Genomic DNA, 16,417 nt, shown 5'->3' on the forward strand with positions numbered 1-16,417 from the left:
TGGCTAGTTGGTGCACACTTCCTGGTGTCAGAGCCTTTGTTCTTGAGGTCAGGTCACCATCAGGTCATGATGTTCCTGTAAATTTCCACCAAAACAAATGTTACTCTCTGTTCTGAAAAGAAAGGGCAAGGTCCCAAGGCTCAGCTTTCGCCCTCTGAGGTCCAGGCCCTGGCTAAGGGGGAGGGAGTGGCCTGTGCAGGCTGGTCACCCTGCCTGGGGGCACTCATCCAGCACCCGGTCTGGCTCCTCCCGCCAGGGCCCAGGCCTGGCTGAAGAGGCAGATCTCAGCTGACGGCGCCCTCAGAGTCAGGTGCCCAGACCCTGCCCAACTGTCATCACCGAGGGAGCCAGGAGCCACGACCCAGCCAGCCCTCAGGCTTTTCATTTGAACTGGAGAGAATCATTTGTATAGGATCAATAGGAATACAGGCTGTAGCAAATACCCGTCAGGTGAATTCCCAGCTCACAGCAATTGCCCTTCTTTGAGAATAGTCCCAACACAGAGGTGGACCTGAAGTAATGATGTGCAATGTCCTTGCAACTTAACCCTGACCTCTGGCCAGCTCCTAGCGCTAGACAACTGATCTCAGCTGGACCAAGTTTTGAAACTTGCACAGAGAGACTGAAGCTGGCTGAAGCTGTCAGCTTAATGGCAGCATCCGTAGTCTCCAGCTGCCGAGGCCTCCGTGGACCGCGACCCATGGAGACGGCTGCCGCCATTAGGTCGCAGAGGTGGGGATGGGGGAGAGGTTCGCCGCTACTTCAAGGCCAGCGGGAGGCCCTGGTGAGGGCTCTGGAGCTCTGCAGGACACAGCCCTTAGCCTGTCCCCGCGCCCCCAAGCTCACCTGCCGGCCCGGAGGCCAGAAGGCCTGGAAGGCCCTGGGGAGAAAGCCAGAATCCACCTCCAGCCACATTCAGTGCACCAAGGACCACTGTTGCCTGAGCAGAACATCTGACCCCCGTGCTGATTGTTGAGCAATGATGGTTACTCGCTAATGGCTGCGTGCCCACTCTGCCCTATTACATGACTGGCCGCCACCAGCAGGGTGCCACCAGGAGGGTCCCACTTCTGCCAGATCTGTGGGAAGACCGTTAAAGTGATGGCTCAGCTGCGTGGGCACGTCAGACAGCACAAGGGAGTGAGGAAGTTCAACTGCACCGAGCGTGGCTCCAAGTTCACCCAGTAGGCCCACCTATGACCTGTGCAGAACTGCAATCCACCAGAGCACAAGCTGGACCCTGGTCATTGAAAACCAGGCAATGGTGGTGGGCTCAGCTGAGATGGTGAAGTCCCTGGCCCAGGGCGGCCTGGTCAGCATCTTTGTGCAGAGGAGAGCCAGGAGTCCTGCATCCCTCGTTCATCCTCACGGCTGCCATCTCTGAGAAAGGTGACACGTAGCTTCCCTGCCCACCACAGCCCACTTGGCCCTGGCCCCCAATAAGCCACAGGGCTTTGGACTCTAAAAACATAAATGCATTTTTTTTTGAATGCTGTACTCCTGACCACCTTCATGTTTTGCTCATAAGATCTTCTCAAGAAGTCCATACCTAACTCCCATTTAAAATAGCCACCCTGCTTTCGCCTGTGCACTCAACATTATCTAACATCCTGTATCATTTACATACTTTCTTTATCATTGTCTCTTCCCATTAAACTATAGGCTTTATGAAGTTATGGCATTTAATATATTTTGTTTGCTGCTGTATCTCCAAAGCTTAGAACAAAGCCTGACCCATAAGAGATTATCGATAAACATTAATTGTTTTATTTGTTTTTTAAAAGAATATACGTGTTTTATGTTTGTAAGTGCAAAGATAAGAATGAAAGAAATACACCAAACTAATAATATTGACTACTCTGGGAGTGATCATTTGAGAATGGTATAAGAGAACTACCAGCATTTTTGTTCTTTATACGTTTATATTATTTTAAGCACTTTCTTCTTATTAACAGCATGTATTTCTATCACCAAAGAATATTATAATAAAACTAACCATTAAAAAAATCGCACAGTTCCTGCTATATAGTGTGCACTCAAACATTTTTTTCAATAAGCATGTTATGGGCTCCAATAATATGCCAGACACTGTGATAAGACCCAGGGTAGATGGTAGTGAAAATGAATCACAAGAACTCCACTTTCTTGGAGCTTGATGTAATGTAATATGGGTCTGTTCATTGCCTAAAGATTGCATGTACTTTCTATTGTGTATAAAGTTACACTTGTATTTGTGAAAATATGGCAAACTGATTTTCAGATTGCTTGGAAAGGGGCACAAGGGCAGTTTCCAGAATGATGGAAATGTTCTACATCATGATTTGACAGCGGTTACACAGGTGAATACATTTGTTAAAATTCACTGAACTGTGCACATAAAATATGTGCATTTTATTGTATGTAAATTGTCTTAATCAAAAATGCAAACGTGTATATATTTTGTTTTCTAAATTATAACACCTGGTCTTGTAGAAAATTAGTGAGAGGTAATCCATCTTTAAAATAGAAAATTAATAAATGTGATTAATAAGATTTGGGATTAGATTTAGATTGACAAATAAAAATCTATAGATATTAGTAATAAACTGAGGAGAGTTTTAGAATCCATATAAAAATTTTACTGTGCAAATCAGCCCAATAGACTCTTTCAATATTTGTAAATATGAAATAATCTTTAGTTGTCCTTTGATTACAAAATTAATCAATGTTTACTTACAGAAACTTTGGAATCACAGATAGAAAATCATCCAAGGGCTAATAATCATTTGGCATATTCTATGGCAATCATTTTTCAAAGATAACGTTTGTACATGAATGAAATTATACTTACCTATACTTTTGTATCTGGCTTTCACATTTATTATCAAAACATAGGCATCACCCCCCAAATTAAAAACCTTTTGTAGATAGGATTTTAAATGTGTGTCTGTTTTTCAGTGGTACTGAGGGAGTGTGATGTGGTAGAGAAAACAGTATATAGACCCAGCTACATTCCTTTCTGAATCCCAGCTTAGCCAATAGCTAGCCTTTGACTAGATTAATCTTTTTGTCTGTGTTGAGGTGTGTAAATGATATAACTAACTTGGGCAAAATGAGATAACAATATCTTCTTTGCAGGGCACCTTTATATATTTATATAAAATGTATTTAAACCATCTAGCACTGTGCTATGTACCTAGCATGTACTCAATAAGTGATTATACAGTTCACATACCACAATTATTTTAACCACACTTTTAGACAATGTTATTGTTTAAAATTTTCTCTGTTTTAATGAAGTGTACCTGAACTAGTCTGTTTTTCTGATTAACCATAGCCTAGATGTCAAGACTTGTCAGTTTAGGGTCACTGATGATAAAAAAAGTCACATATATCCTTCTATGCATATAATCAGTCTTTTCACAACTTTTATACTATAGCCTTCTAGTTCTTAAACTATTAATTTTAATTATTCTCTGTTTATTGGAATTGAAACATTGATAATCTTTCAGTAATACTAATTGAGTATATTTTTCAGAGCACTTGCATATTTGAAATTCTTTGTCTTCATATTTCAACCAGAATTTTTGTCTTTATAACTAGAATTTTGCAAAAGTTCCCCTCAAAACTCTTTAGACTTTTCACTTTTCTTAACTAACTTATCATGTAGTTGCAAAGAAATTTAAGTCATATTAAATTTTTACCTGCTTTTTCTTTCTGGGAGACCAGACTATGTAATTTTTTTTTTTTCTGAAACACGCTGAATCCTATTTGAGACTTACAATTTTACCTATCTCCTTGCATTACGAAGGCAGGGACTGTTGTTTCTACTATAGATTTCTGAGTTTATTATAATTATTTTAGGCTAGATTCTAATCTTCATGCCTATAATATTTATTTATATTGTATTATGATATGTTTTAATATATTCATTTCTTTGTCCTTCTTTGGATTCTAAAAAATCTCCTCTTGTTTTACATCAGTGTCACTTAACTGATTTTCTGTAATGCCAATGCAACTCTTCGTTGCCTAAAATGCATATTTTAAAGTCTGTTCTAGACTTTCTATTTATTCTTCATTTTAAAAATTATTTTAGGATATATACTTTCCCATTTCAGATTAATATTTCTATGCTCTTGTCTTGAGTAATATTTTCAGAAATCCATTATTATTAATGTGTACGTATGGTGGGGGGGCATTTAACTGTTTGTTCTGTTTTATGTTTCTTGATCCTTATAAAAGGAAGGATATTTTGTGGTCTGGTTTGCCAACATATGGTGCTTCCATTTTTATCCTTATCTTCATCACCCTCTCAATCATTATTTTGGAAAGGGATAGTGTAGCTTTCTCAAATCTCATACTTGAAGTCTGATTGTTGTGCCATCTCAGCATAATTTCTATGCATAATCAGAATTGATTGAGTTTGGCTGTGCTTTGTGGAGGTGGAGAGGGTTCCCAAACTTGCCATCTTCTCATTACAAGGAAGAACAGATATATAATGAATAACATGACACAAATTGTTTTGTTTTTGTCTATTTTTAACAAATGCTATCCATGAATATCCATGAATAATTCTAAATCACAGCTCTCTGAAACCCTGCCCCAACATTTCCAACAACCAAATCTCTACCTCATCTGTGTTTGCCTTTATCCATGAGTACAATACAGATTAAGAAAGTTTGCCACTATTGTTCTTCTTATTCCTCAAGCTGTGCATGTTTAAAGAAAGATAGATGTTGGTAGTGGGTCCTGAGTAATAAGAGATAAGGTGTATGGTTCAGAAAATCACTCTCATGGAGGGAAGGGGCAGCTGGTCTCTTTTCTGGTTGTGCAGAGCTTATGTGAAGCGAGGAATTAAGAAAAGGGTAATATAGGCAAACTGCATTTTTAGTCCAGAAGGTAGCAGAAAGATAGCTATGATTTTATCTCTGATTTCTATTCTCGATTCAGTTAGTGAAACACTGAATTTCTGTTATATGACTTCTGTTATATGAAATTTCAATGTTATTATAAAATGTCATTATTCAACTTAAAAAATTGAATTTTAACAGAAAATTGTGAAATGGCAGACTCAGTCCTCTTAACTAGTCAATGTCTCAATTAAACCCCCATGATTAAATAATATATGCCAATATGTGTCCAATATTAAAGTTCTGTAATAGATGATCCCTTACTGGTGGTTATGTAAAGGTGAAATAAAATCACAAAAGCTGTGTTGTTTTATATTTTTCTTATAGATGAATTCAGTTTGTTTAAATATATTTAATAAAAGAACATCATTAGAGAGATATAGAGATAGATATATAGTATAGATATACAGTATATCTATATACACTACACCATATGTGTGTATTAGTTTTAAGTCTACCAACAAATATGTTTATCTTCAAAAAGATGTTATTAAGAAAACAATAAATATTAATTCAGAATGACCAAATTCCAAAATTTTTAAACTATTTTTGAGCAGGTTTTGCTCAAAACCTCTCCTGTTGTGGAGAATAATATGAGTAAAATATAGACTTCTTTTACGTAAGGCTTCAAAATCTTCTGATAAATGTCAACCAACTGGTTATTTTTTTACAATTATTGTTTGAATGAATTAAACTTTCTGTCCCCAACTCAACACCAAAATTTTAACCCCAAATATGTCTGTGTGTAGAAATAACCCCAAATTTTGCAAACCTAAATAATTTCTTACCTTGAAAGTAAATTTATATCTGGAAAAAATATCAGTTTAATTTAATATGTGTTTTGAAATGTTTTCATGTATCTAGTTGTTTAATACTCATTTTTAAAACTGAGTTAACTAAACAACTAAAACTGAGTTGTTAAATACTCAGTCTTATAAGATGGTCTAAAAACTACAGAGGTAACGCATGGTCATACTTCCACATAATGGGGCAAATAATTCCATATCTTACTCGTCTTCAATTTTCTGTTTTTTCCTAATTCTTTATGTCTTAGTTGTTCCAGGATTACTAAAATGTTGGTCAAATTTCACATTGCAACTGATACTTTTCATCTGCTAATTCCCTCCTTACAGGAACTAATAGTTCCATTATTAAAAATAAACAAATTATATCTCTATCCAAAATAAACAAAAATAATGTTTGGTGGTTTATACATTTGAATATTATGATGAACTTCTTCTTTGCTTTGAAATAATATGTTGTCATCAAGAAGTATATTCCCAATTTATAGTGTCTTTTTTTTTTTCCCTTGGGAATTTAAAATACTTTAAATAATTTGGGCTTTGCCTGATTCCCCCAGAAGTGTAGAGTATGACTGATAACTGCCTTTAGAATCCCTAATAGCTAAATTACAATTATTATGCAAAGTCCTACAACAGACAGTTATATGGATTGTTAAATGACTTTGCCTTTTTTGCAAACTATAATCATTTTCCTTTATTAGCTGAAGGATTTCATAATTTAAGGAAAATGAAAAACCTATAAGTCACACTTTCAAAGAAGGAACATGGATATTGCAAACATTAAATTCCCCCATAAAAATGTTAAGGCATCATTAAACTAGGTTCAGATTAATACAATTCAGTCAACTCTAGATAGATATCTCCCATAATAAGCTGAAACAATACCTAGTGATCTAAGATGTAAAATATTTTACTACAGCCAATTTATAAGCCTATAAAACATATAGGTATCATTCAACTTCTTTATTAATAGTGCATGCCTTGTATTAAATCAAAACCGTTTTAAAGGCCCCTCCCCTTTGACATTCCCTTCCTCAGCTGTTGCCCCTCATCATGTGTTATCTCACTGAAGCTCATCCAAAGTGAATGACAGCATCTTTTTTTACTAGAAGCAGCATAGGCAATTCCCAGTCTAGTGCTACAGCTTAACTATCTTTGAGATTTAGACACACTTGCTACCTTCAACCTACAACATTCTATGGCCTTATGTTGATGTATTTGTTTCTCTACTGTAAGTAAATGTGGTTTCTCTCATTTTAGAAAACTGCAATTTATTATTTTTAGGTTTTTGCAAGTTGCTTTACACATGAATTATATTCGCAAGAAAACTGATACTGGGAGAACTTTATGTTGTAGACAATCCTTTTTTTCACCCTGTTTTTGCCCAATAAGAAAGCCAAACATTTCATATTGGCTGAGTTACTGGGGGTTTTAATGAGTTATCGGTTCTGGTTATCTATTGCCACAAAACAACCTTCCCCTAACAAAACAAGGATACATACTGGGATCACAATTCTGCAAGTGGGGATAACTCATCCCTGCTCTACTTGGCATCGGCTAGAGTAGTCCAAGGTTAGAGGCTGAAATCACCTGAAGATTAGCTTGTCTGTTTGTCGGTTGTTTGGTCACTAACCCCATGTGGTATCTCTGGCCTAGTGCCTTCAGGGCAGCCAGGTTGATCCATGCTGATTCTGAACAATGCAGAGTCCCAGGAAGAGATGGGAGCTCGAGCTCTTTCCAACCTGGTCTCATGAGTCCTTCCCATTACTTCCACCTCATTCCGTGTGTTAAAAGAGAGTCAACAAGGATGAACCATAATCAAGGGGAGGGGAATCCGACTCAACATTTTAATGGGAGAAGTATCAAAAAATGTGTGGACATGTTTTATAACTGTCACATTATAAAAGGGGAAATTAACCCAGGACTTTTAAATATCACTATGAAAAATAATCAGTGGTTCATTTCTAAAGTTGCCTCACAGAAACTATTTTTAAAATATAAATTCTTTTTTTAATGTAAAACAATTTTTTCAGCTTTAACGAGGTATAATTGACAAATAAATTTTCAATTTATTTAAAGTGTACAACATAATGATTTCTTAGATGTATAGAGTGTGAAATGATTACCACAATTAAGTTAACTAACACATCTATCACCTCACATAGTTATCTTTTTTTTTTCTTTTTGGTGAGAAAGCTTGTTCTTATTCCTTTGTTCCATAGACTCCTTATAACAAGATGTGTCATCTCAGATCATCTTGCTAAAAAATCAGGGTATAATAAGGAAAAAAAATTTAATATATACAAATATGAGTAGTATACTTACCAGAGAAATTTTGAACTCTGACTCATCACAGATACATATGCTATGAAATTAAGATTAAGCTATGATTAAGATTAAGATTAAATCATAGATTAAGCTATAAAAGAATTTTCATACTATTTTGACAGTAGAGTTCTTCCATATAACATGGATAAATATGTTATTTTTAATGCAAAATCATCCCAAAAGAATCTTTCTTTAACTAGGAAAAGAATTTTAAAGAATGAAGACCAAAACTCTAAGATTATTCAGGCAAATAATAAGAACAAAATAAAACCAAAAAATGATTAAAGTATAAATGCTTAAGCTGATATATATGTACATACACATATACTTATATAGTCAAGATTAATATTATAAAAGATTAATAAAATCCCTATAAATAGTTGATCAAAAAAACTATATAACTGAATTTACTAGAATAACTACACAATAAAAGTTTATTTCTCATTTACAAAGCAATCTAATCTGAATATTCCTAGTTGGTAAGAAGCACTCCTCACTTAAGCTTGATGTGTTAGTGCTAGGCAAAAGAAGACTGGGCCTCATTACAGTTCTGCCCAGAGGTAACCATGAAGCTCATCAGTAAAAGGAAATTATCCCATTTGCCAAAGCTTCAAGAAGTACACTTTGTTGTGTACCTCATAAGTCAAGAAAGGTATAATGTGGTAGAGAGTCCTAGGCTGTGATCAGTGGTTTCGCCAGTTGGTCAGAGGTATCTGTAAAGAGGTAAGACTGGAAGAACAGTGCCAAGAAGGACTGGAGAATAAGCATGTGAATGGATCTCTCAGAGAGGGCATCATATTTACAGATCTTTATGTATCACTTTAATGCCAACCGGAAAGCATCCACCAATGAGAAGTCACTTTACAACCAAATGGACAAGATGAACTGCCCTACAGATAACCTGCCTTTTTTCTTGACTACCTTTGTGCTTATATGTAATGGACCCATGATAACAGTGGCCTTGGTGGCAGGGATGGGAGCAATGCTTGAGCCCACAATATGGACTTTGTCTCAATATAGCCTCTAAGTTTCCAACCAGCCAGCATCAGAAATGGAGCTTCTACCCTGGATATGGCACTATTTCTCTGGGGGCTGAGTGAGTGGGTAAACAGGTTACGAGGTTAAACAGGCATCAGGTTAAATGCTGGCATCCAGATTCTGCTGTCCCAGGAGTCTATCATCTGTCTTAGTATCGAGGAGCGCAATTCAGTGGAAGCATCCCAACTGTCAACTCTGACCCATGGAGCACAGTCACTAGGAAGCTTGTCAAAGTTGTCTTTGCCTCCTCACCATGGCTTTCCTCACTTCCTTAGTAAAGGAAGCTCCTCTGAATCGTCCCAGAGAACACAGTCAGATGGTGGGTTCTTGGGTCCAACCTACCATAGCAATTCTGACTCCCCCATCTTCATGAACATTCTGGACTATTTTGTATACTACCACACAAAGTTCCCTTACTTCCACTCCTTTTACTCTAGTGCATCATCCAGGTTAGATTTCCACAGAACAAAAAAAGCTAAATGTTGGATCGTGACTCACGATGAACAAGACCATGTCGATGACTTAATTCTCTCCTGCCCAGACTAATAGTCTGTGTCACCCTCCCTGACTCCAGTCTACCACCCTCTACTCAAGATCTTCTACGTGGTCCCCAGGTTAGTGCTGACACATGTTAACCAAGTGTGCACGCAGCATTGCATGTACGCCCAGGCTAACTTCTCCAAAGTCTAACCTTACTTATCAGCGATTTGGCTGAAGTTAGGCTTAGGGCTGCAACTTGAAACGCAGCAGGTGACAAGCTCATCAGGGACAGCAGAAGGGATGCTGCAGTCCAGGAGGTGGACAGTTGACTTCTGAAGGAAATTGTACCCAATGTAATCTGAGAAGGCTCAAAATGTTTGTATCTAATACAATATTTCTTTCAGGACAATAAGGCCTTCAAGGTTATATATTTACCAACCAGTTTTTACTTTTTTCTTTTCCTATGAGGTATGGATTTCTAAATGAACTTAAAAAAAAAACCTAATTTTTTAATCTAAAAAGTATCTTAGTTGTATAAGTTAATTTCTCTATGATAATTGCCCTTGTTAGCTTAGCATACAATAAGGAAAGGCCGACTTTTTCATCATCAGACCAACTGTAAACTATGTACTTATGGGTAAGGAATTTAACTTCTTAAGGCCTTAGTTGTAAGTAAAATTTATGTATTATCAAATAATTCACTGGTTTATTATAAAGACACTTTCAAAAATAAATCCATGCGTTTCAATTAAATAGATCATGAATTTCACAAATTGATAAGTTAAGCCCTATAATGTATTAACTATATGAATATAACTATATATTTCATTAAAAAGATATATATAAAATAAAGGTAAATTGAGCCCTGTAGAATGGTAATTTAATAAATTTATATAGTAATCCACCAATAGGTTATACTCATATTATTCTGTGTAATAAAGAAAAGGTTAAGTGTGAAGCAAAATGTACAAGATACAAACAACTAAGAAGGCAAACTATATATTTGAAAACACAGTGTGGTTCATGGTCAATTATTTCATATCTTTAAGAGAATTTTTTAATTGCATACAAAGGGTAAATTTAATTACCATACAAACATTTGAAACTCTCTGATATAATAAAAATCCCTTAGGATCACATGTCAATTAAACAGATTTCCTTCTCTTTCCAAATACATTATTGATCAGTTTGGCCATGGATTTAGATCCACTGGGTCTTCTCTTTTCTTTGAGTTTGAAGTTTATCAGGATGCCCTTGATAATTCTGATAAACATCACTTCCACCTCCAGAGACTGCTCTGCTGCAGACAGTTCACAGAATTGGCACCGGTTATCCAGTGCCAGTTTTTGCCCTTCTTCCCAGCCAACCTCTCGCACATGACAGAGATCTTGCTTGTTACCCACCAAAAGCACAGCTGATTCCACAGCTCTGAAACACAGATACACAATTCTTTGGCAAGACTGTTTTAACAACTCTTTTTTTTTTTTTATTAAGTAGGTTTATATCAAAAAGAATTATGGACCAAAAAAAAGAATACTGTGTGTGTATGTGTGTTATTTGTGGTCATGTGTGTGTGTATCTCATTTACTTATAAAAATTATTTTAGATAAAATGTGTAAATGACACAGAAGCAACAAGGCTCTTAAAGCATAACATTTGAAGTGGTACAAACCTATTCCCGGAATTATGGCTCTGTTTACTAACAAGACATGATTGTAACATTTTCCACTTTCAATTCCCTTATATGTAAAAAAAAAAAAAAAAAGGTAAAATAGTCCTTGTCATACAGAATGCTCACAGAGGTTAAATGAAGATGTGTATAAAAATCTAGCCCAGTGCCAGGCAATAAAATAGGCTTACTAAGTATTATCTTTCATTTCTTTATCAACTGAAAGAGAAGGACTAACTAATGCCTCTTTACTAATTCAATACTTGTTGCTGTTTGTTAATATTCATTATAGCATACTTTAAAGAAAATTTTACAGTCTTGTGACCTTGTACAATTTTTCTGTTTATTGAAGAAGTATATTGCTTTGGTAAGGTAATGTCTGGTAAATATCAATATAATCTCCTCGGTTACAATGTAACATTCCTAAAGCAGAGTTTCATTTGAAGAATACAGTAAGGCTACTAGGTCTTAAATGGCATGGAACTCTGCCAAGATATCTCCTATAGGGAAGAAATGGGAAAATGAAAACAGTCTTCAGGCTGGTTTCATTCACATGACAGTGTGAGCCATAAGGGAAAAGGCACTGTATGTGTTGGATTTTGAGGGCACTAAGAGTATCTTTTTCTATAGAGTTCAGAAAATTATTGTGAAGAATTAATGGGGAAGAATAAATGAAATATTTTGAAGGGTGAATCACAAATATCAGATGTAATTTTATAAAACAATGCCATAATTTTGCTTTTTATCTACAAATAAGAGACTCTAGTTTACCTAGAGATTGAGAACTGGAAAAACTCAAAAATTATTTGGTCAATACATTAAAAAGTTTGCCTGAAAAATGTCAAATATAGGAATTTTTAAAATATACATATTTTTTGCCTATTCATGAGTGATTCTTTTGATTTGTAAGAATAGAAAGTAATTTTAATTACTTTCCCTTACCTAAGTTATGGTGCTTAAATATAAGGCATTTAACACTTGAAACAATGGAGGTCCCTCAAAATCAGTAATATTATAGGAAATCAGAGCCATGAGGTACCTTAGTAAAATCACATTCTTTTCTCCTACCGTGTTTCTATCAGTTTTATAGTCAGAAAAAGGAGGTCTAGAGATTAAAGGGTTTACCCAAGGTCAATCAGATATAAACAAGAATTTAGATCAAATGACTCTAGGGAAATATAACTTATCAATTATTATCTGATGATTTCTTGATAGTAGGCATTTAAAATAGATATAAAAAGCACAGGTACCAATTTTCAGGAATAATATTGTGCTTTTTTGCTTCCCAGATTAGAATGCTATTTTAGATTTTAAGGGCAAATCTGGTTAAGAGCAAAAAGAATCCCTTATACCAGCAGGTTAAACAAAAATAAATATTTTAAATGGAAAGGCTAAAACAATAAAAAAAAGGAAAACTAAAATGGGAAATTCATAGGTTTACATTTATATCTACTAATGCAAAATTAGTTTAAGGCACAGTTATGTTTTCCTTCATAGTCACTTTTGTCAAGACATTAACAATCCGGAGTCGCTGATCGGCTCTTTGTTTTAGGAGGTGAAATGGAGAAAAAGGTATTCTCATACTTAGAATCTGTAACAGTTTGATTATTCAGTCTATTTTGCTTTGATTGACTGAACAGCTCAATGACTAGGAATTGGATGCCAAGTGTAATAAATCTGGATTTATTTAGTATCCTTCACATTTTTGTGGGCATGAAAAAGAAAGGTGGAAAGGGAACTATCTTGTGTACAGAGGACCATTATTTTGCAAGTGAATGGCATGTTAACAATAGAAGCTGTCTTGTAAAATAGCCATTTACTCGGGGCAAGTAACTGTTTATGTCAGCCAGGATATAAAGTATTCTCATCTTATTCCTTTTACTACATGTGTAACTCCTGTGGAATGGAAGGTGGATTGTTCAGGGCTGTTAAATTTTGTAATTGGAAGCCTATATTAAACTCTTCCTAATGATGCTTACAGCTCTATGATGATTTATTAAAAAGAAAGGAGAGAGGAAAGAAAAATACCTCACCTTTTACAATGACTAGTCTGTGGCTCCCGAATTCTGTAGATTAGTGCTTTTGCAAAAGCAAACGAAGACCTGTCACTGATGTCATACACAATAACAAACCCATCTGCCCAATGCAGCTCACTTGTGAGGGAAAATTTTGCTTTCTGTGGCTGAAAATAAACCAAGCACATTGAAAGTGGTGGGATCTGATCCCTGTATTTTACCCGTTAGACAGTTAATTAATGGAGACCCATTTCACCTGGAAGAGAATTCAGTAAGCCAAATACTGATATTTTCTAAAATGTAGTCTCTGTTTCTTTTTTATCATCCTCTTTCTTTAAACAAAACTGATTAAATTTTAAAAAATAAAGAACTATAATAAGGTTATATCCATCTCATTTGATATCTTTTTTCTAAAAAAACTTTTTTTCTGAAAATTTGATAAGCCCTAATAATTGCATTTAAAATCAATATCCACATATATGTTTGAAAAGAGATGATATTTTCTATCCTTATTAGTAAATGGAATATGTATTGATTTTTTGTACTAGATTTAAATCAGTAAAAAAAAAAAACAGTATTGATAAGGTTTAGCTAAAAAGATTTGAGGGATATCTTCTTCAAATCATGATTGAAAACATATTTTGTTTTACTTACCTGAGAACAAGAGTCGTATATTTCTAGATTCAATTGCTTCCCTTCCAAATACAAATGCTTTTTATAGATAGATTCTGAAAAATATGCATATACTCATTGTCAGTATGGAAATCCTCCAGAATTTAAAAAATGGCCTTATATTTGGATCGCAGTCCTGCAAAGTCAACCAGCCATATTTTAGTTGAGTACTACAGTAGCTTTTCTTTATTGCTAGTGGTCAAAAAAACATATATTTGCTAATGTATATTTCTTACAAATGAACTTTACCACTATATCTATTCACCTACATGTTTTTCTGCCTATGTACTTATCTTCCATTCTATTACTATGGATGAATTATCTGTGTTTCTAAGGCCAGTCCATTCACTATGAACTAGTTACTATTTCCTCTGACCTGCTGAAAGACATGGCTCCAACAATTCTACCTCTCTCTTCTGCACCATAAAATTTTCCTCTTTATTATATCATTACTAGCAGCTGAATTTCTCCTAACTTAACAACCCTTTGGATCCCAACTATTGCTCTATTTCTCTGCTGGCTTTTTGGTAAATATCTATACTCCCTGTGTCCAAATTCTCTCCTTCCATGACCTTCAAATTATTACAATCAGGCTTTAACTCCAATTACTTGACTAAAACTGTTCTTATCAGGGTTATGGTTTTAGACTCAGTGGAAAGTTCTTGATCTTACCTGCCCTGTCAGTAATATTAGTATAGTTGATCACACCTACCTCCTCAAAATGTTTCTTTCACATGGCTTTCAAGGCAACATACTCTCCTGGGTTTTTTCTTTATTCCATATTGCTTTGTATTAATCTTTTTTATTTGTCCCACAATATCTTCTCTCACTCCAACTGTGATTCCAGTTTATGGATTTCTTCTCTATCTACACTCACTCCCTTGCTAATATCATCCAGTCAGAGTCTTTATGTAACAATTATTGCTGATAAACCCATTTCTGTAGTCTGGACCCCTTCCCTGGACTCTAGGCATCTACCACCACTGGGTGCCTCCAATTAGATACCTGATAGACATCTCAACCTTAACATGCTTAAAATGGAACCTCTGATCTCCCCGCAAAGACTGCATATCCCACAAGTTTCCATTTCATTAAATGACATATCCATAACTAGTCTCGCGAGTTAAAAGCGTCAAGGGCATCCCTGATTCTTTCTTTCTCTTACATCCTATATTTATTCTATTAAAAATTCCTTTTTACTCTATCTTCAAAGAATATTTTGAATTTGTCTGCCTCTCATCACCTCCTTTGCTCACACTCTGGTCCAAGCCATCATTACTTTTGCCTGTATTATTAGAAAACCTCCTAACTCAGATCTTTGCTTCATCCCTCCCCTAACTCCCTTCTTGCTCTCAGTTTATTCTCAATCCAGGAGCAAAAGCCAATTTGCAGCCAGATCATGTCATTGCCTGATCAAATCTCTCCAATGGCTCCACATCTCATTTGGATAAACCTAAGCTTTTAAAATGCCTGAGAATTTCCCTAGTTATCTAGTCTCCCATTACCCCTAGGATCTCAGTAGACCTCTTTGGCTATTGTCTCTCACATTCCTCCACTGAAGCTACACAGTCCTCCATACCATTCCTCACATTTTTCAGAAAGTTCCTTCCTCTGAACTTCGGCAACTGTTTCTTCTACCTGGAATGTAATTGCCCAAATATCTTCATGGCTCAGTTTTTATCACCTGCAGGTCTGTTGAAATGTCTCCATCTTAGCCAGGTCTACCCTGACTACCCTATTTTAAATGACCACACACCACTCCCCTATGCTTTCTTCTCCTTCATAACATTTATCACCATAAGACATTATATATATATATATGTAGATATATATGTATAGATATAGATAGATAAATGTATTTTTAATTAGCTGACCCTTCCCTCCAGATTGTAAATCTTATGAAGGCTCGGATATTTGTTCATTACTATAGCCTCTCTACCTAGAAAAGTACCTGCCACATGACAGGTATTCAATAAATATTTGTTGAATGAACGAAGGACTTCATTTCTGTAACTGTCCCTCCAGTGTTTTAATACAAGACCTACTTCTTTCCAAAATTGCATACTGACACAAAATCATGACCCATTCTGGCAAATACTCTGTAACCTGTGGTTAGCAAAATGTAGCAGACATTTGGGAAAGCTGACTTCAGGAGGTTAGGGATGAATTTTAAAATCCTTCTAGGTTACATTTAATGAAACTTGTTAGTGTTTCATTAAATCTTAAAATGTCTTCAGACAGTTTATTCTAAACTTTATAAGCTTACTACTGTGACCCATATACTTTCCTTCTAAGACATTTTAAAATACTCACTCTCAAAACTCAAAAACTGCCAGCAGGGGTCACCAGCTCTTAACTTTTTAGAATTTTATTATTTTCCCCTTCTAGCCCTCATTTACAAATGGGGTCATTTTTTTGCTAATTAATCCTCATGTGGTGGCGAACTTTTGTTCATTTGGTTGTCTTTAAGAATGTCTCTAGGTCTTATATTTTTAATATAGATGTAACAGCCAGAAATGTGTA

General features: G+C 35.5%; 1 protein-coding gene across 5 annotated transcripts in view; it reads right to left on the reverse strand.

Annotated features, from left to right (window-relative positions):
• Positions 1-3,042: 3,042 nt before the first annotated feature.
• RERGL (RERG like) overlaps positions 3,043-16,417 on the reverse strand; it is a 167,857-nt gene continuing 154,482 nt past the window's right edge. For all 5 annotated transcript variants that reach the window (XM_082352016.1, XM_082352018.1, XM_082352017.1 and 2 more), the window contains 3 exons: positions 13,877-13,950; positions 13,241-13,389; positions 3,043-10,966 (listed from right to left, as the gene is read on the reverse strand). In XM_082352016.1, coding sequence (XP_082208142.1) covers positions 10,684-10,966; positions 13,241-13,389; positions 13,877-13,950 — 506 coding nt within the window. In that variant the 3' untranslated portion in view covers positions 3,043-10,683. The remainder of the gene's footprint in view (positions 10,967-13,240; positions 13,390-13,876; positions 13,951-16,417) is intronic.

Source organism: Balaenoptera borealis (assembly GCF_965194805.1).
Source record: "Balaenoptera borealis genome assembly, chromosome: 13".
Classification (NCBI taxonomy): Eukaryota; Metazoa; Chordata; class Mammalia; order Artiodactyla; family Balaenopteridae; genus Balaenoptera; species Balaenoptera borealis.